The sequence below is a fragment of the Fundulus heteroclitus genome, chromosome 17 (genome assembly GCF_011125445.2).
Source record: "Fundulus heteroclitus isolate FHET01 chromosome 17, MU-UCD_Fhet_4.1, whole genome shotgun sequence".
NCBI lineage: Eukaryota > Metazoa > Chordata > Actinopteri > Cyprinodontiformes > Fundulidae > Fundulus > Fundulus heteroclitus.
Genome location: NC_046377.1, coordinates 2,140,333 through 2,165,562, shown reverse-complemented (window position 1 = coordinate 2,165,562; position 25,230 = coordinate 2,140,333). Strand labels below are relative to the sequence as shown.

At 43.7% G+C, this 25,230-nt stretch overlaps 1 protein-coding gene across 1 annotated transcript; it reads right to left on the bottom strand.

Annotated features, from left to right (window-relative positions):
* Positions 1–251: 251 nt before the first annotated feature.
* On the bottom strand, positions 252–24,889 carry lrig3 (leucine-rich repeats and immunoglobulin-like domains 3). The gene is made up of 19 exons (XM_012867745.3): positions 24,693–24,889; positions 18,675–18,746; positions 18,489–18,563; positions 10,138–10,272; positions 9,740–9,883; positions 9,471–9,614; positions 9,242–9,385; positions 6,949–7,092; positions 4,959–5,039; positions 4,797–4,868; positions 4,231–4,302; positions 3,245–3,408; positions 2,694–3,029; positions 2,326–2,607; positions 1,749–2,225; positions 1,518–1,676; positions 1,285–1,422; positions 948–1,196; positions 252–872 (listed from the first exon to the last, which is right to left on the bottom strand). Exons 1-19 carry the CDS (start codon positions 24,887–24,889, stop codon positions 640–642), a joined length of 3,318 nt encoding a protein of 1,105 aa, XP_012723199.2. The 3' UTR covers positions 252–639.
* Positions 24,890–25,230: the final 341 nt, after the last annotated feature.

The window sequence follows — 25,230 nt, the reverse complement described above, 5'->3', positions numbered from 1 at the left end:
TTTGACAATATTGCAGAACAATTAGGACTGAACTGGACAGCCTGTGTTAAAATCTAAATCTGACTACACGACAGGATTATATTGGACAAATATGAATAGAGACGGGAAAGAACTGGATACGGACCATTACTGTGGTGGTCTGTTGTGCTCAGACAAAACAGAGAGGGTCTGTTTCAGATTCAGATTGAGAGGTTTATGTCCATCTGGATCTGAACACATCATCTTTTCTGGAGGATTGAACAACCATCGAGGAATGTGGCAGTACACATTTGGGTGTCTTTTATTGTTTACATATGTGCAAAACACTGCTTTATCGAAAGCGGACATAAACTGAAAGCCAAGGCGGCAAAGTATTTGTACAAAAGAAGTAAGCAAAAATAATGAAATCTGTTTATAAACAATTTACAAAATACAATAAACTTTATATAAAAATGTATATATTCATCTATGTCATTCAACAGAATCTTTTTTCAGCAAAATAACTGCTATTTTGCACGAAGCTGTCCTTTACATTCACTTTGTTGCACATCACAGACATCCTTTATTGCCAAAAGCGTCCATTCAGTGAGGTAGAAATGTTCTTTTTTTTCCCCATTCTTTTTGGTTTTCCTCCTCATGAAAAGCGGGAAGGTCAATTAGTTAGGAGCTCATCCTAAGCTGCGAGAAGGGATCAGTCCTGCAGCCGTCGTACGGCTGCTCGTAGACGCAGCTCCCTTGTTCTGAAAACGAGTCCTTGGTGATGTTCTGCTCGTGGTCGGAGTCGACGTCCAGAGCGGTGTAAGGGTTCTCGTGAAGCGTCATTCCATGGTACGTGACGGATGGCGGAATGTGAAGATCCTTGTGTGGAGTCCAAGGAGCTTTCCCAAAAGTTCCTGTGGGGCACATGTTCGAAAGTCAGACCAATGTAGGGACGACGTCGGGGTGGCTCCATTTAATGGATAACTTACCCATGAACGTGTTGCTGGGAGAAACACATTTCTGAGGTTTGCCACAGTCAAGGCCATCTGCCTCATCCATAGTTGGCTGCCGGTCCTTCTGCTGGGTCGAGGGACCTTGATTCAAGCTGCCGTTTGGCATCACAAGAGGAGAAGGACGGACATCAAAATGCTCGGGCAGTGGGTAGCCTATCTTTTGGGATTTAGTCAAGCTGCCGCTGTAGGACTCCATGTCGACTGCTTTTTGGTCGACGGACAAACCTTAGGGGGAAAAGGGGGAGATTACACTGGCTCTATCTCTAGGGTTTAACATTCTGCTCTTTGGGACAGGATTAAGAATTTTACCGACCTGTGAAGACCTCTGATGGGTCAGGATAGACGTTATCTCGGCAAAGCAGCGAGCCGATCGGGCCTTGGTAATGGCAGAGCAAAGGATCGATGGCCACTTCCATGTCAGCTTCACTTGCTGTATCCAGCTGACAAAGACCTACTCGAGGTTAAGAAAATGGTGTTGCGTTAGTAAAATATGCATTTTGAGAAGTTTAGCTTCATAGGTAAAGAAGAAAAGGCGAGCGCTGGCACCGTTCATGTCTTTGGGCTGCAGGTAGAAACCGCCATACGAGGATGCTATGTACTGATGGCTGCTGCCGCTTTCAGACGGGATGTAGGCGTCCTGTCGGTCAGCCAGCGTTCCCTGGGAGGATAAGTAGCTGGGGATATCCGCGGGCAGGTTGGTCTCATCTGGAGCACAAGGGCATTTATTAATACAAGTTTAGATGCTAGGATAATCTGAGACACCAAGTCCGGACTGACCTGTGTTGGTGACGCTACAGTCCTCGTTCCGACGGCGAGTGTGGTAGATGATGACCACCCAGACCAAAGAAGTCCCAACCACGCAGCACACCACCGCTATTATGACGATTCCCACAGTGGTCCACCCATCGTCGTCCGCTCCCGGTCCGCTCCCCATGACGACCCCTGCGCCGCCCTGCCCTCCGGAGTCACAGTTAGGGTTCGACAGGACCGCCAGACGAACGTTGCCCCTCTCCGTGCCCAGGGCGTTGGACATCTCGCAGGTGTACTTCCCCGCGTCCGCCTCCGCAGCGTCGACGATAATGAGGAGCTGGTTGGCGGCGGCAAAGAAGTGACGCTCAGTCACCACCAGGGGGCTGTCGTCTTTGGTCCAGTTCAGCCTCGGAGGAGGGCTCCCGCCGGCGATGCACTGGAGGACGGCTGTCTCGCCCTTGGCCACGGTGCGATCGATGAGCTGGCGCACGAAGTGGGGTGTTTCTGCAAGAAATGCGGGAAAAGGTTACAAGGTTTGATAATACTGAGATAAGAGCCTTCGAGCCTAAAATCTTAGCTCCAAGGTGTGGGGTGACTCTCTCACCAAGAACAGTCAGAGTTGCATTGGCTGAAATAGCACCGGCTGTGTTCTCAGCCGTGCAGCTGTAAACACCGATGTCCTCCGTCTTGACGCCCACGATGAAAAAGACGTCATCCTCCGGCATGACGTGCATGCGACGCTCGCGGGCGGCGGGGAAGTCGGTGCCGCCGTCTTTCTGCCAGGCGATCTGTGGGGACGGGTGACCAACGGCGGCGCATTCCAGCCTTGCCATCGCCCCGGCCCGGATTGTCAAGTCCATCGGTGTTTTGGTGAAAGAAGGAAGAACTAAAAAAGTGGAACAAAAGAGGTTACGGTTGGGAGTCAAGGGGCCGGTGGGATATGTGTAGCAGCTCATCCCACCCCAAACTTACTGTTCACTGTCAGCCGAGCCTTGGTGGAATATGAGGACCCGAAGTGGTTGGAGATGACGCACTGGTACCTCCCCTCGTTGAAGAACTCTACGTTCCGCAACCGCAGCGTGGTGGTGTACTCCGTCACTTCCGTCTCACTCTCCGTGTCCCCCTGCACCCTGAGGTGGGCCTGGTTGTGGATCTCGGCGTCGTTCAGGACCTCGTTGTCTTTCTTCCAGGCAAAGGTCATTGGGGAATCACTGGAGCTTGCGGCAGAACAGATGAATGTCACATTGGTTCCTTTGAGGGCCGACTGGGTCTCTGGCTGCACCGTTATCTTGGGCTTTGGGAAGTCATCTGGATGAACAAGGAAGAGGAATTAGCATCTGCATCTTTACATGTCAATGTGTATGCAGTACATCTCTACGATACCTCCTCATTAAGCTCAACACAATGAGTGGACATGGGAGGAGAACTCCTCTGATTCAATTTAACTGTCTGTCTCTGGAGCAATAACGACGTGTGTGTGTGTGTGTGTGTGTCGGGATCTCGTACCGAATGAATGCACTCACCACACACGAACTCCTCCTGGCGCACAGAGAACACACTCCTGCCCTTCAGCATCTGCGGGTGGGCACAGCTGGCATTGACACAGGGCAGGAAGGTTTGCTCTGCCACCCAGATGGGAAGCCACTTCAGCTGGCAGTCGCACAAGAGGCTGGAGGTATTCAGGCGCCTACCAGGGGGAGAAGATTACAGGAAATGCTTGTTTTCTCACAGGTTTCACAAAGGCAACAGTGAACGTTCTAACTTTAAGTAAGTTTGGGTCACTTAAATTATTTATAGTTGCTAAATGTCATAAAAATTGAAAAAAATGTCTTTATTTTATTCAATATTTTATATTGACTTTGTTGGCTTTAAGCCGCTCTGTGCTTAATTTGGTAGTATGCTAATGGTTATTGTTCATTTGGAAAAACTATTTCCATCCAAGCTTCACCAGCTGGGAAGTTGCTTTCAGACTCACAAGCTCCCCCCTTTCCTCAAAATGACAATGGTCATTATGGCCAACAAACACTTTTAGTTTCATCAGACCACAGCTACGTCTTTAGAAATAGTCTTTGTATTTTAAAGCATTTGTAAAATGAACTCTTTTTCTTCCTGGCCAGGTGGCCTTTCAGCCCACGTCAGTGCATGAAAAAAACTAAAAGTAACTCTCTAAGAGATGTAACGAATAGAAATAATTTTGGGAAATTTTTATCGGATTTAATAAAAAATTTTTTTTGTCTTTTTAGAAAGTGGACCTGGATTCAGCTGTGGTGATACATGCGTTGAGGAAAATGCAGAGTCGCAGAATTACGAAGAGCCTTTTAAGATTCCTCAAACAAATGTTAATCAAACTCTTCTATGATGGAAAAGACAAAGGAAAGTTTTTTGGCCCCAATATTAACAATGAAGTCAGCAGCGTGCGGTGCCGACTTTTCCGAGCACGCCATAATGACTTTCACCTGGTGCTCTGCGCTGCAAAAACAACGAAGCTTTGGTGAAACCCGACACTTACAGTTCCTGGAGGTTCTTCATCTGGGAGAAGGCGTTCGCTTGGATGGACATGATGCCGTTGTTGCTTAGATCTCTACGCAGAGGCAAAAAAAAAAAAAAAGACAACAAAAGGTATCAGCGCTGATATGGTTCTTACAGAGGACTTTGAAGACGTCAGATGTTGGGAGCGAGGACATTAAAATCTTTAATCACAAGAGAAAAAAAAAAGAAACAATAAAAGTCCGGGCAACAGATTGGCGCGTTAATCAAAAGAGGCCCGACTCGGAGCTGCTCTGAGCTCTGGCATTGGCTCTAATTGGAATCAAATGCAGTCCGCGAACAGCCACACACACATTTACACAAACACAGTTGTCTCCACTCCGGCTCCCTTTTTGATCGATACAGTTTGGCTCACATGTAAAGATACTAATGGCAGCGTTTTTTTTTTTTTTTCCTGACTCCACATCAAAGTGGAGGAAGACGGTCTGGATGCATGGCTCAGGCAATCGCCCCTTCCTATGATTCCGCCCGCTTTGTTTACAGCGTGCACTTTCGAAAAACAATCAAGGAACCATGCGGTTGACTCACAGGTGCTGCAGCTCATCCAGGCCCGAGAAGGATTTTTTGGTCACCGAGCGAATCTGGTTCCCCTGCAGCAATCTGGGAAACGGCAAAAGGCTGGATCAGCGTACACGTTTGAGTCTTGGGCTATTATATATCAGTTTGTTGCAATACATATAACAAACTCACAGTGTTTTCATCTTTTCGAGGGCAGAAAAAGGTCCATTCATGTCTTCAATGGTCCAGGAGATTTCATTACTCTGGAGATCCCTTTAAGAGAGACCACAGAGTATAAGAAATAAAACAAAACAATCCACACCTATAAAGCAACCCAGCATGTCTATGTCAGCTTATTTAGAACATGTTTGAGGCATTCATTTTATACTCAAAGCGGTGCCTTAAACCGGATGTTCGTTAACAGTTGTAGTGACACTTCAAAGTTAGCAACGTCTTTTTTTTTGGTTGTTATAAATATTACAAAAACACTACAAGGTGGGTTAACTTTTTAAACCTCCTTCAATACTGGAATGTAGGGTTTTGTCTGTGTAAAACCAATACGGACAAGCTTTAACGTGAACCCTGAACACACCGACTACATTTCCCTGGTGGCCGTTTAGCAGAGCTCTCAAATTATAAACAGGAGCTACCGGAGCAAAGGTTTTTAATTCAAAGTTAAAACCATAAAGGTCATTTCCTGACTAGCGACCTTTTATAGATACCGTTATTACAAATGGTGGCAAGAGAAATAAGTAAGCTTAATGCAAAAGCGTCTACACAAAGTACAGTTAGCTAAAGTGGCTAACAGGAGCTAACACTTGTTTAATGGCATTTCAACTGTCCGTTAGATTAATAATTAATTCATTTGGAGATTTCTATCTTGGCATTTAATCTTTTGAACAACAAAGTGTAAAAAAAAAGTTAGTGTGCTGTACTCTAAAAACACTAGCAGTAAGAAACCGTTGTTGGTTGGAGAAGCTAATGTTATGATTAGCTTCATCATAAGATGAAGCTAATGTTAGTGCACCAGAGCAGATAGCCTGATTATTAATACGATTTGCATTCCATATTAGATAACGCAGGTATTTCGTGCCTAGTAGTAAATTAGTGATTGTTTCAAAACAAACAGCCACCATTTGTGATGTTAGCAGGCTGGCTAACAAAACAAAACAGTCATCAATTGATTACTTTATTTGGTTCTTCTTAACATGTGCCTACTGACATTTCTTTAGTTTTGACCGCAGACAGTTAGCAAACTACTGACATCCTTTTTAGCTAGAGCTAACCATTTGTTTATGTTCACCTGTAGAAAATAAGACCCTTTTACCCAATACTTGTGAATTTAAAATAGTCCACGCTGTTGATCTTCCAGTTACCGTACTACTACTGGGGCCACACAACCTAACCAGCGGTAGATGTCCTTTTTGGAAATGTCTTCTGCGACGACAAACTCAAACGGTGACTCTTTCTGCTACCCGCAGGAAGAAAAATGCATCAAGATTACCGAAAAGCTTAGAATTTCCCACAGAACTCGCTTCCTTTGATCCTTTAGCTGATTTATTGCCTTCAAACAGTTATTTTCCTCCTCAGCATGCTTGGCTATGGCTGATTGAGATTGAGGAAGGGTGTGAGTGTGTGCTTTCATGTTAGTGTGTGTGAGGGGTTGGGGGGGGGCTGGCAGGGGCGGGTGGGGGTGGGGGGTTGAAGCCCTGAAGCAATCCATGTCCACCTAGATGCACACCTGCCCTACGGTGACCTCAGCAGCGCCGCTCACATTTGGTTCTAGTTAGCCTCGGCCACGGGAAATGTTACTGAGACTTTCTGTGGGAAAAGGGGGGATGGGTGAATGCGGTGTGGGAGAGCAATTTGGACAGAGGAAAGCATGGTGGTGGTGGTGGTGGGGGGGTGGGGTTGTTGAAGTTGTGGTTGTGCCTGTCTGAGTTTTATTTTTCATGTGTGTGCGGAGACACCTCAAGACAATAATCTGCTTCACATCTCTGAAGCAAATCAGCGAGAATATTTCCACCTGAGCATTGGACTGAGCCAACAGTTATGTGTTATATGCTGGTATACGTAGATATGCGGATCGTCCATTTATCTGCAAAGCCGCTACACATAACAACACGCTCTAATGGTGACGTTTCGAGCACGCTTATTTAACCTGATCATGAGCATCACTTACAGCATCTGCAGGTTCGGGAGGCCACGAAACGCTCCACCTGCGATGAAGCTCACGCGGTTGTTCCCGATAAGGAGCTCGTCCAGCATGCTGAGACCGTCAAAGCTGGACTCCTCTATCCTGGACAGGTGATTTGAGGACAAGTTGCTGCGGGGCAGAAAGAGAAATCAGGGATGGTTAGAACAGCGCCAGACCCCTAGATCAACAGCAACAACAGTATAGAAGACAATAACAGCGTACAAAATGTGTAGCATTCATCTATATTAAGCCGAGCTATGGAGAATCTCCTTTCACTGCATTTACAGCAGTCTTTTGGGGTATGACTCTATCTGCATTGCACATCTGGAATATATAAATATTTTGCCATCCAACTCAATGGACGAAGAGCTCCTGGTCTGGCCACAGGTTCTAAAATTGATATAGCTCTGGACTTGAACTGGGCCATTCTACATGAGTTTGATTTATTCTAAGCCAAGCTATGGTAGCTCTGGCTGTATGTTCAGCGTCGTCCTGCTGGAAGATGAACCTCCAACCCAGCCTCAAGGGTTTTTCAGCCTCTACCAAGGCTGTCCTTCAGTTAGCCCCATCCATCTTCCTATAAACTGCGACTTGATTCCCTGCTGAAGAAATGCATCCCCACAACACGATGCGTCCACACCCATGTTTCAGTGATTGTGAATCTACTTTGTGTTTTGATTTATTTTTATTTCACCTTTATTTACAGAGGCAAATCTCATCGTTTTTTAACTTTTGTACATACCATAATAATATTGGATGTAAAAAAAAAAAAAAAAAAAAAAAAACTACCAAAATTCCTAACTATGTGGCCATGTTTTTTCGCAGACCGCACAGACATATTTATGATTCGGCTGAAAAAGACTACTGTGATAAATTTTTTTTATAGTTCCTGGACAGAAAATCTATGTCAGTCGTGGAAGAAAGTAAGTATTTTCTACTTCTATGTGAAATGGGATGTAGTACGCTTGGCATAGGAGCGCAACACTGCCCTCTGGAGTCTAGGAGAATAGTGCTACTTTGTAGAAAAAGTCGCACGGAGCATAAATGCATATGCTTGACACAATACCTTGTGTCAAGCATAACGCAACTGAACAAAAAATACAGCCGCACTTTTCAGATTTTTACTTTTGAAAAAAAAAAACGTTAAAATCCTCTGTCCTTTTTATCTACTTCACATCACAACCAATAACCACTTTGTGTTGGTCTATCACATCAAAAGTGAGTGATATATATTGAATTGAAGTGAATTTCTCCAATGTGAGATCAATAAAGACTATCTTATCATATCTCAATTGTGGTTCTAATACGATAAAAGCCAATATGAGCACTGCTTTCGCTTAAGTTATCAGGAATGGGATGACATATTTTACAGATGATAACAAAAGGAACCCCGTTTTTAATCCAACGTAAACCCAGAGGTAAAACAAATCAGATGGCCGCACATAGGCGTCACAGATATAGGCAGCTTGCTTACTCGCTAGTTCATGACATAAGCGCAAGACTGGCGGTGAATGGGCCCAAAAAACAGGAGAAATAACAGGATCCCAGAGATTGCAAATAAACACTAAGCTGGCCACGGCTGTGAAAAACCACAACCAAAAACCTGCTCACAGGGTCGGGGCATGAGATATGATGCCTTAAAACCTTCGGTTTAAAGACATTTTAAATTTGATCAACATTATTCTTACTGGAAAAATATTGAAATCTTAGAGAGGACCAGCCAAAGTCCTGAGCTGAACCTGAGAAGAGAATCTGGAAGCAGAGAGGTGCTTCTCTAGCATAAGGAGACGCTATAGATACTGGCCAAATTAAAACTCGCCAGATTAAAGTCCAGTCACTTAGCTGATTTCTCTGGCATCGCAATAAAGAGGGAGAAAACTGTAGCAGTTTTAGAAGGTTGATTCCTTAAAACTTGACTAAGCCTTGATACCGTTAACAAATCCATGCCTACCAGGAACAAACGTGGACGATTCGGGAGATTACTGGAAATCGCAAATGCCCTTTTCTCAAGAGATGTGAGAGCAGAAAAGAAAAGCAAGGGTGTGCGGTAGCTTGGCAGGGCTTTCATTCCTGGCACTGATTCGCAGAGCAGTGGAAATTTGGCTTTGTCTGGTCGGTGATGGGAGGAGCCGAAGTGCCAGGAGGAGAGAGGAGGGTGAGGTGGAGCAGCACGTAGGAGTGCCGGGGTTCAGACAGCGTATGGAAAGTGTGGAGGGGATAACCAAGTTGGTTGCAGAGGGGAAAGTAGTCCAAAGAGAGGGAAAAATTGCGGACTCACAGCTTGCTGAGTTTCTGGCAGCACTTCCAGGTGTCAGGCTGGATCCTGCTGATGGCATTGTGTTCCAGGTGGAGGTGCTGCAAGGCCCCCAGGCCGTACAGCCAGCCCTTGCTCACCTCCGTCAGGTTGTTAAAGCCCAGCTGCCTGCAGCCAAAACAACCAGGGTATCACGTTATACAACATCTGATCATGCATGAAGGAGTGCGGATCGACTGTGACACGAACTTACAAGACTTCCATGTTGCTGAGGCCAAAGAAGGCTCCGTCCATCAGCCCCGAGAGGCGGTTCCTCTGCAGGCTCAACGAGCGCAGCGTGGGCAGATCTTGGAAAGTCAAGCCCTCCACCCGCCGAATCTGGTTTCTGCTCAGATCCCTGGAACAGGCAACAGAGCTCTCAAGTCAGGAGGGGCAAACAGGTGCAGCGGGCAAACCGTGGGGTTTGACGGAAACCCGCGGAAAGGTGGAAACGTGCAACTGCCTTAGGAACGTAGACCTTACAGATGCTGCAGGTTGGGCAGCTGGAAGATCTTTGCTGGGATGTTGGAGATCCGATTGTGGCTGAGCTCGAGAACTTGCAGAGTGCTGGCCAGGTTGGCGGACCAGCCCAACTCCAGTGCTGACACACGGTTATTACCAAGGAACCTAAAGGAGTTTAGAGGAACTTGTTTGACCTGTTCATTTAACAATATCCGGCGCCTTGCAAGGCGTTTCCACATATTGTCCTATTACGCCAACACACCTTAGTGTATTTTATTGGTATATTATATGACAGACCAACATGCAAATAGTGTATAATTGTGAACTGGGAAAAAAATTATACAAAAGCCCAAACCATCTTTCGATAAAATGTAAAAATAACAACAAGTTCAGGCTACGCATAAAAAGATAATACTCACAAGCTCTTGAGAGGCAGCGCAGGGAAGGAGCTGGCCTTGATTTCCACTATTTTGTTGTTGCTCAGGTCGAGCGTCACGAGGGAGGAGAACGGTCGGAGCTGCTCCACGGAGATCCCGGCGATCCTGTTGTTTGCTCTGAAAACACAGACACCGTTGCTCCGATAAATTGCACGAACACTTGATATCCGACTCGCGGTGCAAAAACGGGTTCCGCGTTGCCAAATATGCAAACACCCAAGTCAGTAAATTCCACCGCGGCATGTCAAAATGTCAAACTCGCACGGGGCCCTACCTCCCACCAAGAAACTCCCTGACATCACTGTTTTCGAGGCCGATGCTGCATGCATACATTATAACAGGCAGCTAATTGTTCTGTACGGCTAATGCCACTGCTCATCCCATCAAAAGACCCTCAGGTTTAGCGATGTGTTATTTTGTTTATAAGGCAATTACCAACAAGGTATTTAAAAAAGTTACCCGCTAATTACTTGGCTGATGAATACCATTCCCTCAGTGAAAGCATGCCTCGGCAGAGGCCAGCAATTTCCTGAGCTGCACGCCTCCTAAATTGCAGTGCAGGGACTGCTTAGTTATAAACAGAGCTGTACAGTGCCTTCTTTGTGTGCGGGGATTCAGCGGTGGAGTGTGGACGGGAGGGAGAGAGTCTCTCTGATGCGCCAGACTACAGGCCCCGTTTTCAGTCTCAGGCCTTTCCTCGGCTACTCAGTGCTCACCAGGGTTTACTGTTATTTCATTAAGAGGAGCTGGAGGAAAGGCGAGCCGATGCCAGAGGTTTATTGCCTGAGTTCACATTAAAAAATGGTGCCTTTTACTGGGATTTGTGTATCACTTGACACGCATCAGGTGTCAAGAATTCAACAGAAAAAAAAAAAACACAAGCAGCTCTAAATCTCACCAGGCCGGGCTTCTTGTCAGCATTTTGTTCAGACATCTGGTTTACTTTAGGCTCAAGGTGTTTCGTCTCACGGAGACGACCACGGCTGGTCGAGGTGGTCCCGTTTGTCAACAGCAGCACGCTGCCGATCCCCTCCCCCATTCCAGCGACTGCGTGCTAAACCAGACCAAGGTTCATTATTTGCATCCGGTCCGGGTCATTTTGCCATTATTTTTGTTTTGTACCCAACTTTCTCGAATGGGGATGTTTTGTCCATACCATCCATAAACTGAGAGGTGTACAATTCTTTTTGATTTACAAGTAAGCTCTTATTTTGCAAGGTGTCCCTTTCGGTTTAGGGCCAATAGTATAACAGCTGCAGACTTCAACACCACTGAAACACCCAACACCACTCTAAAGCCTCACTATCTGAAACCCTTACTTCGGTTAGCTTGAGCGCTGCTGAAGCCTACCTAGGCTCTCTTTTTTGGTTCACTACAGCACATGAGCTAAATATATAGCTTGTCATCAATATAGGTTGTGATTAGGGTTAGGGAAAGGGGTCAAATGTAGAGGTAGGGTCACTATGAGGTCTCAAAGCTGGGGTTGGTTTGGGCCAGGGGCTTGTAACGTTCATTGTACCTTCCACAAGGACACTTAATAACTTTGGCTAAACATTATATAGAGCCAACTAATGTTTTTACATACAGATATAATATCAAATGCAATTTTTAACAGTTTTTGCCTCAGATCTCCACACAAAATGGCTTTAAACAGTAGTGTTTTTGTTAGATCTGTTTTTCGTCATTAGTTTGAAAACCAAGTGCTTTTTTTCCCATCATCTTTAAAAAGTTTTATGTTCTATGTTATCTTTACTCTAAAACCTGATCACAGCAATAAAAATGGCAATGGGTTCAAACTGACAACCAATTTCTAACAGTAGAAATACTTAAAATGCTGTACGTTGTCTATTTTCAAAAGATCATGCGACATTTGTGGCTCTAAAGTCAAAGTTTGATCTAGCCGGCTCTTCGGATTGTAAAGGGTCTAGAGTCCCTAGTTCTGGCGCCCAGGCATGAAAGTTAAGAATCTAGAATTAACTACGGCAGAAGGTGGCTGGAGTTCATAGAATATATTTTACATACATTTAAATACAAGTTCAGGATCTTTTAAGGAGCTTATGCATTGTAATGTTAGCAAATTTGGTCAAATTAAGGCATTTATTATCATTTGCAAACATTATAAAACTTTTTAGAGTAATTATTATGTATAGTTATGTCGGTAATTCCATCTTTCTTTTGGCAAGGTAAGCGGGTATATTTGTGTAGCAACATTCATGCACAAAAAATTCAAAGTGTTTTACAGAAAGAAAAAACTAAGAACAATTATGAGACAATTGAAAACATGTGAAACTTTGAAAATTATTTTGTTCCTGTTTTATTATATTTGTGTTTACTCTTTCCAAATCTTACACTTGAATGTTCATGATTGCTCTCCATTGACATTCATGCATATTTTCTCCAATATCAATAAATAATAGGAAATAATGCTTACTTTCATTCAGGGAACTGTTTTAAAGCAGTTAGCAAATTATCAACCTGTCAAAATATTACAATTTTGTTTTTTTTTCTTTTAGCAAGAGGAGCACCAGTTTTTTGATTTAAATAAAAAAAATTAATTACTTAAAAAAAATTAAGCATGTGATTATGTATTACATATGTATGAATACTGTTAATATGCTAAATATGCTAATGACTTAAGTAAACTAATATGAAATGGGTTGTTTACAGGCATCAAATGAAAGCAGGCAGGGTACAACTTTGCAAAAAGGTTTTCTTAGACCTACCAGTAAAGCACATTTTTTGCTTTATGAATGACTGATGGTTCTGTTTCATCATTAAAAATGGGTTGCTTCGGGATCCTCCTGTTACACATTGTGGTTTCGCTGAAATTATACTAAAACATTTTTGGAAATGCAATATCATTCTAATAGCAGCCACAACACACCACCCCTCCCAAGAAAAGGCTGCATTAAAAATCAAAAACTGGTGGAAAGCAACCATCTGTCCACAATGTCTGTTCACAAGTCTTTCATTTTGGCCCAGCGTGGGTTCGATTGTTACACCCTTGATTTAGTTCCTTTTATTTGAATCAAAGAAATGCAGAATTTATTCCAACTGCTGCTAAAATGTGGGCTAGCATAGGAAATTAATGTGTGAAAGCTTTTCTTTGGACCTGTTACTGTTTCACCGTGCCGTGTCTACGGTGAAGCACCCTCGGTGGACCCAGTTCGTTTTACCCAGTCAGGCGACCCCCACTTACTTCTTACCTTGAATGTAGGACGCATAAAACAGACAAGTATGCTTTTAGTTATATTTTATCTAGGTAAAGACAGAGAAATAGTTACAGTCACACCAGCGCTGATGGGCCCCTGATCGGCAGGAGGCCTCGAGTGCTCATCACACAAACATTATAAAGGGATCTCGGGACACACCCATACAAGGGCGGTACACATCCAAACTGTGACATCAGCAGGGAAGCTGCGTCACCTCCAGGGTGGTATCTGATAGATATGTGCCAATCTTTTGGGTCAGTGCCATCTAAGTGTGCCATGCAGTTCTGGGATAAACAGCTCGTTCCACTTGACCTTGTTGATATCCTAACAGACCAGTTGACCACCAGTGTGCAGCAAACTGTGCAGGACAGGTGATGCTACGTTACTTTTAGCCAATTTCTCTGGCATCTTGTTAAAGCTATCGTTAGTAATCCTGTTCAGAAACCCTTTTTCATTATACTAGCTGAAATGGTCCTTCCATCCTCCAGTAGTCAATGCATTATGTATGCAGAAAAAGGAGGCTTAAAAGATGTGACCCCCATGAGAGCTGCACGCCTGTAAGAACTCTGACCAATCCTGTCATTCGGTCCGAATGGAAAGAACCAATCAGATGCCTTCATGTGTCGTCCTGCCCATGAATGCCTCAGTGGAAAGAAATAAGGCCAAGATGGATTTGGGAGATGTTGTGGAGGGGATTACAAGATGGCCTTGTACATGCACAGCTATTCAAAAAGGGATTTTTTTGTTTCTTTCTTGCATTTCCGGAAAAATCGCCGACTCCACCTTTAAACCGTAGAACCGGTGTGCTGAATAAAATGTAGGGGTACTTAAACAAAACTCTTTCAAACATCGGTATAGGTTGGCACCGGTGACTGGCACATGCCTTGCTCTGAAATGTCTTAAACCAGGACTCAGAGTTCTGCAGCCGTATAGTCCCCTAGACACTTTGGATCCATTCTTGCTATAAAAGACCTTTTGTTGGTTGGGAGAAAGTCACAGAAGGGGTCTCCACGCACCACAACCCTCAGGCACCAAACAAAAGTATATCTCAGTTTCCACGTTCTCCTCACTGGTCACTAAGAGAAGGACAAGGAGGTTGCTACATGATATGTCACCAGCCTTTTCTAGATTATCCCAGTGGGGAATTAATAGGCTAAGGTCAACATAGACTTACGGGTGAGATGCTCTGATGGTAACAGAGACGTTGTTAATAATCGTACAGGGTGTAGGTCCCACATTCTGATTTTTTTTTTTAATACCATGATTGGGTACACACAAGCTCATGTACCTGCCAGAATCCGCTAGTGCCTTGGGCCCTCCACCAGATCCCACAAACTGTCAAACTATGTGAAATCGTGAGAGTTGTGTTGTTGACATGTGTTTTCAGTAAGGCTACGTCCACTAAGCAGCGAAAGATCTTAATAGAGCGAGCTTTTCAAACAGAAAAGTAGGTTTTTCTTCCCTTTAAAATGGTCTCGCTCGTGCTGCGTCTGGGCTGTGTGTGTGTGTGTGTGTGTGTGTGTGTGTGTGTGTGTGTGTGTGTGTGTGTGTCTGCGTGGTATTTCCTATTGGAAAAAGAACAGAGTTTTCGAGCGCAATCTGATGACTCCTTCTCACAGCCGCGGCGCCGGTAATGAAAACCAGCGCTGCGTTCATTGTTGAGACGCCGTATTAAACTTGTCAGATATCTTACACACACACACACACGAGGCTCTGCATTTTAAGTAACTTTCTCAAGAATATGAAAGACTGTTGTCCTGAATCTCTCAACTGATTGATGAAAACCGGGGGGTTTTCTAACAGACTTCTTAATTGCACGCGTATTCTATGCAAATGTCATGGGAGATTATCCTAATCGCTCCTGTTTCGGTCAACCCCTTGTAGATCTAATCTAAGCTTGTCTCTCTATGGCGATTTGTTGAACCCTTCTCCAACAGGGGGATTTGGTGGCGGTGGGGGGGTCTCTACCCCCTCCGTAAATTCCTAGGAAATTGTTCAATTAATTAAGATGATCACAACTCAATTACTACCAGCTGCAGGGTTATTGCCGTTTGTTTTTACTCAAAGCTGCGAGGTCAAAGAAGTCGGCGAGAGCTGCCGCTATGTCTGACTGGCTGTTTGAATAAGTGGTATTTGATACCCTGAGGTCCTTTTTTTTTTTTTTTAACAACCCTCCCAGCTTGGAGAAAACTGAAGGAGAGACAGAAATTATGGAAAAAAAATGTTCCACGGCTGGAAAAAAGAAATCACACTGCACGGCTCAATATTAGGGGAAAAAGAGTAGTTAACTAATGAAGAGATAGCGTGTCGAGTGCAGGCAAGTAGAAATTAAAACCTGCTCTCTCAGCTATTTTTTAAAACGCAAAACAAATATAGAAGAACAGGAAACAGTTAAATGAACATATATGCAAAACGTGGAGTTTGGACAAAGATAAGTAGGTCAAAAACACATACATATCAAATGCATTAGCATATAGTCAAAATAGTAAAAATGGATAGTAAAAATATACATCCCTACCATATATGGGCAATGATGTTGCAGGAGAATACAAAACCTACTTTCTTAGCACTGGTAAAAAATGAGTCCATGTTAAGCAGGCAAGCATACTTGCAAAGCAACGAGCCGTGCCCATCTGACAATGATTTGGTCCATCTTTGGTTTTCTTGACTCTTTCAATCAAGAGCCAAAGGTCCCTATAGCACTAAATAGCCAGCGCATTCGAGCAGTTTGGTGACTCGTCTCAGGGATAAAGCAGAAAAACTGTGGCCCACCAGAGTAATCCCTTAACTTAGGTGTGCTGTTATGCTTCAGCTCTTTAACATCCACCTGGGAGCGAGAGGCAATCCGTCTGTCAGAGGTGAATGGAATATAAAACCGTTCCAATTGGGAGCACGCGATTTGGGTTTTTCGCTGCTTGGCAACGCAGGAAACCCAATAACTTTCCCCGTTGCATCCGAAATTCCCACAACCGCGGCTCGTGCATGTCCCTCATGGGGCGCAATTAGCTGTTGTAATGCATCATGGGATGTGTAGTGTGATAGGTTACATGACATACTGGTGTCCCATAGATAATAAATAATCGTGGCCACTGAGCTTGACATTTTTGAGCTACTTTCATTTCTGTGTAATATTTACGCAAAGTTATTTACAGTCTACTAACTAACTCTTATTTTTAAAGTATGCACACAATGAAAAGAGGGGCATAGTGCTGAGATAAGGTATTTAAGGAGGCTTTTGAAATAATAATGTAATAGCAAAATGACATAGCTTGATTCAGGCAATTTCCTACTTGCTAATCTGTGTCTTACTAGCTTAAGGCTATTAGCTTAAACAACTAGCACAAATTTAGGACATATTATTATTAGTTGGTATAAATGTAAGTTCAGGATGCTCATATATGAACTACGTGGAAAGTAAAGCTAAAACCTATATCTCCAACTATGGCTGGTTGATGTGTGTTCTTAATTTTGTTCGATACAATATAATTACGATATCGATATAAACAAAATAAAAGCCCCAGAAAAACTGCCAAGAATGCCAACAACAGATGCCTGTACAAACTTATAATTTTTTTTTGCCATATTTATAAACCTCCTACAATATTACGTTTTAGAAATCCATCCATTCATCCGTTTTCCGACACGCTTACCCTTCTAGGGTCGGTACATTTTAGAAATATTTGCTTTAAAAAAATTAAAACACATAAAACTACATGAAACCCCGAACGTCAGTCGGTGACAGATGCTGCAATCATACACTGTAATGTATATTGAAATATTGGAAATGTCATATATTATATTGTGATATTGAATTATTGTCATTATCACACACATTCAGACACTTTTACGCAGAGCAGTAGTCAGCTAGGGACTAAGCTGGAACTGAACCCATAACTTTACCCACTAAACCACAGTCAACCCTTGTTCGTAGCCTATGCTCCAATTCATGACACCCCCAGCTACCCGTCTCTTCTACTCTAATGGGGAATGGGAGTCCTGCATTTCGTATTGTCCATTAATTCTGCACCTTACCACAGGACAGTACAATATTATAATGCACTGGCAACCTGCACAGGGCGTACCCCACCTTTCACCCAATGTCCACTGGAGATAGGCACCAACCCCTTCACCACCACGCACGGATAAGGGGGTATAGATGACGGGGGGATGGATATTATAATGCGTTCGGGAAATCATGAATTTCAGAGGTATAGAGCTTTAGTCACTTGGAGAGCTCATTAAAAAGCTAAAACTCCTTTATGACCATTAAGGGTAAGGCCTACTTTTGTCACTTGAGGTATTTTATTGTACGTGCACCACTTCTGCAAATTAGAAGCCAAGCAATGATGAAAATGTAACCCAACCCCAATTAAAAGTTGCAGGAGAACACACTTCCCTGTTGGAGAAGAACTATTAAAGACAAAAAAGGCCGTCCTGCTCAAGTTTCTTTGCTTTGAAAAAAAAATAAAAATATTGCCAGAGGATCGGATTTCTCTACGAAAACTGGAAACTAATTGTTGATTGACTGACTGACTGCACAGCCTGCGGCTGCTGCTGACTGTCGTGTCGGGGCTTGATGAGGAATACGCCTCATCTAGCAACATGTACATTCCTCCGCAACAACTTCACACTGGGTAGTTTTGAGAAATGCGCCACAGACCCACTGAAAATGGCTGAGGTTTCACAGACTAATATCTGGGGTGATTCTGAAAGCACGTCTTGCAAAACAAGATTCCAGACGATTATGAGCCTGCTAGTTTGCGAGGGATAAAATATAAGTCAACAGGTTTTTGTTTTTTTTTAAATCCTATTCATCTCTGACAACGCTGATATCCAGTACTTTTCCCCTTAAAGAGTGGGAATAAATTTGGTTCTCAATTCCCTTCCCAGACATAAGACAAAATGTTTCCATTACTCCTTGTGACATTTGTCTTCAAACACTTGGCCTGTCTGGGGCTAACCACCATGTCTCCAACTGACCCGACTGGGAACTAGCTCAGTCAGATTGGTTTGGCGGAGAGAAGGGGGGGGGAGCAACTCCCCAACTCAGGAGTTCAACCAACAGCAACAGTCGTAGCAGACAATCTGAACAAATGTTAATTTAAAAAAGCTTTTACTTACAGAGTGAGGGTTGTGATGTTGGAAGCATAGGGACCCAGGTCTGGTACTGCATCCAGTCTGTTGTGATTCAGCTTTCTGTTGAAAGCCAGGAAACCAAAAGAGCTCACTTTTAGTACAACGAAGGATGAAAAAAAAAAGGGCTATTATTAACCCGAGTAAAACACTAGGAATATCAAGAATACTTACAGTTCGTTTAAATGGGGTAGCTTGGAAAACAGATTCCTGTCGAGCACTTGCAATCTGTTATGGCTCAAGTCCCTGTGAAAGGAGGGAAATTAAACATAAATGCCCGGCACTTTTCACACAGTCCAATCGTCCAAGGGGACCTACAGAAAACCTTAACATTTTTGGCAACACCGTGCCTCACCAACAGGCATGGTCTATGGTTACTGAAATGACAGTACGGCAAGGTTCTAACAGGTTCAAAAACAAGCAAAATTCTCCATTCAACAGTTTCCGTGGTTTAAAGTTGTTTCAAATCTTTATCCTATGTGCAAAGGCTGGTTAGGGGAATCAAGGTTTAAAGTCCTTTCAGTGACACAAAGTACTAGAATGAGCCAGGTGTTTTCTCACTCTACAGAGAGTACCACACCACTGCTACTCCCTTCCCTGTTGCTGCTCACTGCTAGTGAGCTGGCTGAAAGGAGGTTACTGTACATCTTTCCTCGCTAACAGGAATGAAAAATGTAGCTTTTCTAAGATGAACTTTTGTAGCCAGATGAATATTAACCAGTCTCATAAACTCTTGTTACTCTATAAAAAGCTGAATGGGAAAAAGGTGGAATGATTTAGTACATTTAGTGGATGTTAATTACGTAGTTATGCTTCATTCTGTCTCAACATCAGCAACAACAGTATAAAATCTAGGGCTCGACGATATAGAAGAAAAGTATATCGATAGGACAGAAATCATATTGAACGATATTGATAATCATCAACAAATTCAAAACATATATTTTAAGTGCAGCCCTGACCATTTTATGCTGTTGCTTAGCGACCTATTTTTAGATACAGAACACTGAATTCAAACTCGACCCTTTATTCAACCAACTTTTTACCAAAACTACAAGTTTTTCATTTTAAAAAAAATGAAAAAGAACGTATGCTCTCTGAACTCTCTTGGGTGGAGCATGGGGGCGGAGCTTGGGGGCAGAGCGTTCCTGGGTCTGTTTGTGATTGGCTGGGAGGATGTAAGGACTGTTAACCTACATGATAGGATAGAATGCAAAAGGAAGAAAAACTGCGCTATTGAACTTTTTATTGACCCTTTTTTTTAATCGCTCGATAGATACTTTTTTTGAATTATCGTCCAGCAATATTAAAATGTTATTATGAGAGATGCTCCACAGTTAGGCTTCTCTGGCTTACTGATGCTGGGTTTCTTTGAGGCCTAATCTCATGACTGTAGATTGTGTGAGAGGCTGTAGCTTTGAATTATGCAGAAAACGACAGAATTTCAACATGATTTCCATTTTTGCATCTAAGCAGGTTCATGTAAAAAAAAAAAAAAGATAACTGTAATAATCATGGTGCCAGCAGCATGACAATTTTTTTCTTTACCAGATTTTTTACATGTGATAATTATATTTTATTCAATTACTTCGTAAGTACCGTGACATCATGTTATTTTAATCAAGGTTATTATTAGCTATGTTTCCATGCACAAAATTTCACGATTGAAATGTATTCACATTTAAGCAAACCTGGCTTTATTCAGAATAGAACCGCTCTGGCATGCGCAGTTATCAATTTTCCCTAAAAACCACAGAAGAAGAACTTCCATCTTTGCTGAATCACAAAACATAGCTAACAAGCAGTATTGTGCGAGTTTTTTGTCTTCCGAGCGCCCAGCCTGGACTTGCACCAAGTTCGAATTATGGTTGAAACATTACTGAATAAATAACAATTTTTAGCTCTTTTAATGTTTCGAATACAAAGGTTGCATCGGGGGACCAGACAGTTTTTCTTCCCGACACATTTTCGCCACTCAACATCATGGAAATATGTTATGTATTTGTCGGGTGCACAGGCACACTTAGGTCAGTTTGCCATGTATGCAATAACTTGATCCTGTGAAGCGTTTACATGCATGCCGATCGGATTGTCAATCGGTTTAAACCACCCCTGTCATTTGGAATACTAGTTCATTCTGACTCAAAGATTCTTTATTGAGCTTAATCTGATTACAATATTCCAACTGCCGTGTTTACAATGACTAATTTTTATTCAGATTGGCCGTTTATTCCGATTACTTTTATCCATGTAATGTCTATTTACCAATGTAGGAATTTGAAATAGATTAACACAATACCCGCGGATGAGTATCGTTTTACAATCTATCAAGGTTTAAAAAACGCCCACTGGATTGAAGAACCTTCTATGCATGTAAACAACCCCCACCCCCACCATAAGGCCCAAAAAATATGGCTCAGAATTTAAAGGCCTCGTTCTGACTCATATCCAGGCCTCAACAAAAGAGTTAGTGAATTTTAGCAGAATTAGATGAGAGTGAAGCCGATCAGAGAACACATTAGCCACTGGCAGAGCTTCGCTGTATCGTTTTCTTTTTTTCTAGTGCCTGGATGTAAATTAATCACAATGCTGTTCTCCACAGCAGCTTTTATAATCTTTAAACCAAACCCAGACTGCAGAACCCGAGAAACAAACGCGTCTGAATGTTTGTGCGCCATGAAAGCGTTTTAAAGCGTGCCTACATAGGACTATTTCTTGTCTGTTGATTTATTCTCCAGTGCGTTTTAGTTTTGTCTGAGCCCTCTTTGTGTTTGGGCTACACTCAACCGACCGAGCCTGGTCCTGGGCTTGGCTGCAGCTCACTGGGGGGGGTGGAGGGGGGGGGGGGGGGGTCGGGTTGTGCTCTTGTGTCCACCGCCTGTTTTTGAAAATGAGCCTTAAAACCAGCACCAGAGAGATCTGGCAAGCGGAGCCTCATGCGCCATAAAGCGGCGGAGTTATTGGCGCTGCTGCGCTCGATCAGCGCTGTGGTACCAGACACTTTTTTTTTTAACACCTCCCCTCCTCCTCACTCTTACCTCCCTCATCTGGAATCCATCAAGGAGCCCTGGGAGGAGGGTGGGGTGGTGGGGGGGGGGGGGAGAACCTAACTACTACTAATGTATTTGTAATGCCGGGAAAAGCGCCTTTTGTACATCTGAGACATCATCTAGGCCCGTCTCTGTTCTTTGCCAGATGATTTCACGAACACATCAAGCTGAGTTTTACTTACTTTTCCAAAAACCAACCCCCCCTTCCATTGCCCCCTCTCCTGTCTCACCGAGTATTTAACGATAAGTTGTTGATGTAGCCGCAGCTCTGCAGGCCGTGTGGGAAAGGTGTCCTATCGTGCACCAAAGATAAACCATGAGCAGGCCCTACACTTCCATTTCCCTCACAAAGGAGGCTCTGAGTGGAGAAAGATAACGCGCAGAGTGGCGTACAGGCTGTGGCCTGCATCTGCCGCTCCGCTGAAAACACACCGCGCCGCTCCCTTATCGGCCACTGGAAGCGGCTTCTCTTTAAGGCCGAAAGAGCGGTCATTCCTGTTCACACCGAGAGATAAAGCGAAGGATTTCAAATTAGGCCGCCTAGTTGCATCTTATTGGGGGTACAAATAAATCTGAACGCTTCTAAGGACGGGTTCTAAGGACCGGTGGATGCTCTGCAGGAACGGAAAGACGTGTTATCTCTCAGGGCAAGAAAAAAAAAAAATCTGTTTCTGCAGCCTGTTGTTGTTTGGTGCCTAACAACCGTTGAGTGATTGAAGTGGGCGTGGCTACCATACTAGCAAAAAATGCTGTAGTGGGAGGAGCCTAGGGCATCTTCGCAGAAGTCCTGCGCTTAAGTTCTAGTGAGGTGTGAAAAGTCCACTAAGTCCAGGAGTTAAAAAATTTAACAACTTCCCTTATCTTTCTTAGTGTCGGCCTTTAAAAGGACCACCAGCTAGCTAGAAGGGGAAAAAAATTTAATTAACTGTCCAAGAATACCTTTTCCCTGTTTTTTTTACATAGAAAGTACCCCTGGATCAGTGTTTCTGTGTGGATGCTCTGTCTTCTCAAACCACAGTCAGTCGTGTCAGATCACAGTTCACCCTGTGGAGGTTTCTTCCTGTTAAAGGCCAGTTTTTCCTCTCCACTGTGGCTACGTGCTCATTTCAGAGTGAATTCTGCTAGTCCATGACTCCACGCAATCTGCTGGATATCCTCAGGTATCCGAATAATAAACTAAACTTGACTGTGTGACTAGCAAGATATGGAATTGATTGATTCTCTGGATGGTCCAATTAAATTGACTTTACTTGGAAAGTTCCACGAGACGACGTGTTGTGAATTAGCGCCATACAACTAAGCTGAATTTAATTGAAAAAATACAAGGAAGAAGTAATTAGGTCAAGTTTTAATAATGGTCAGAACACGTCTTTAACATTTTTAAGTATATTTATCATAAATGATAACTTTTACACTTGAACTGCTACCTAAACCAGAAACCTTGACCATTTGGATTTACCGTTAGCTAAAATGGCAAAAGTTCAAAATTTCAATATTAATCGTTAGTCGCACATGTACATAACTTACTTTATTGTTGGCTTCATCCTACAACCGTCCCCGTTCACTCTCCCCCACCCCATTTCCCCATCAGTGTGAGTTTGGGCCGACCTAAAGCTACACGCTTCTCCTTAATCAGAACCACTGCTGGCCCTGCCGTTGCTAATTCAGCAGAAATAATGGGCTGCTGGAAAACAAAGAGTCGGGCAGCGTAAGGGCTTTTAAGATGTGCTGGAGAACCACTTGTAAATTAGCATGCCAGAGTGAAAAGAATTTTTCCCCCTGAGTGGATCCCCCCCCCCCCCACCCCACCCCACCCCACTCCACCCCCTTTCACTCATTTTCCTTGGAAGGCCAGGTTTTTGGGCTGTGAGGCGCAGGCTGGGTCTGTTTTCTCTGGCAGTTACAAGTTTCCAGAGCAGCAGAGGAGAAAAACTAGATTCAGCAGCGGAGGCCACCGCTTTCAGCAGGCGCTGAGTCAAGTACTAAATCCTGACGCAGGCCCATAAAAAATCCACCAAAGGAGAATTATCTGTAAAGTAGAAGACACAGAGGAATACGACCGATGTGTGCGCATGGCGCTGCGGCTCCAGGAGACCGGAGGTCGAGCTGGGCTTGTGCAGCCGGTCTAACGCTGCAGGCGAACGCCACAGATTCAATCATGGTTAAAAGTCACGGAGTTACTGCAGGACGGCTATCGAGACAAAACCCAAATCATTGGCAATTATAAAACGGCTCTAACCACACTGTAAAACAACACAGAACACAACGGGAGCTTTGTTCCAATTACTTCCAAAGGGAGGGGATCAGATAGCCGAGTGCGACAATAACTTTTGCAAACTAAAAGTGTCACTGTAATTACGACAGCTGCTGCCAGCAGCGCCGTGCATGTCGATCAAGGCCCACACCAGAAGCCCGGACAATAATAAGAATAATAAATTAAAAAAAATGGACTTTATGCAAAACTAGAAATGCACTGATCAGGCTTTGACCTGGCCGATAACCGTTTGACGCAGGTTCACTGATAGAGGCATGAGCTTTGAATAGGACAGAACTGCAAGATTATCATCACTTATGCCTTTAAGCATATGTACTCAACCTTTGTTTGGGATTTCAAACGCTGCATCTATGGGGGGAAAAAAATAATCGGCCGATTTTAAGTTTGCCCGACCGATTGGCGAATCTGCAGGAAACCAGGCAGCCAGTTCCATTCGCCATTCTCCACCCAGATAATTGGTGTAGGTCCACAAATGTTAGTCCCCAATCTCTAGCTCATTGATCATCAGCGCAGCTCTGGAAAAATCAGACAATTATGATCGCTGGGTGATTGATCTGTGAAGATTTGTTCACACTTACAAGACAAACCTTGGAAAAGTGTGTTCCCTCCTAGAGCAGTCAGGTTGACCCTCTATGGATGTTGAAATCTTAATAGTCTTTGCATAGTTTTACTAATAAATCCATACATAAATGCAAATAAAGATTTACGTCTTGTATGATATTTCCTCAACACTATCAATCCCAATAACATCCCACCTGCTTTTAAACTGAAGAATGCAAGTCAAGCCAATAAATGGTAATAAATAATAGCAATAAATGAACTATTTACAGCAGTCAGAGGTCTAAATGCTCTTTTGAGGGGACTCACAGTTGGACTGTCCACTCCGGGATCGTCTCTGGAATTCGGCCCCTTTTCACCCGACCGCAGTCCACAAGTTCTCCAGAACACACGCAGGGAGGGGGGCACGTCCCAGCGTGGGCCCCCGATCCACGCTCCAGTCCCGAGAACAGCAGAAAAAACACGGCGAACCTCGCAGAGCCGAGAGGCTGCGTGGAGGAAAGCATTTTTTTTTTTCTTTCTTGCCGCGACGCAGGAGATCGCACCTCAACGGTTTATTCTTAGGATGCAGCGCGACCGATCCACAGAGAGAAATCACTTCTTCAGTAAGAAAGAAAAAAAAACACACACACCAAAACAAACAAACGAGCAAATATCCTTAAAATGCAGTTTTATCCACCGGTTCGATTTTTAGATCCAACCCCTTTATTCCTCTGAGGGTTGTATCTGTGAGAAATAAAAGGAAAGCGTTCCTTTCTAACTTTCCCATTCCAGTGTGGAAACTTTCGGATCCGTGCGCCTCGCTGCTTCTGTTGGGGCAGCTCGTCCCGTACGGGATCCCCACAGC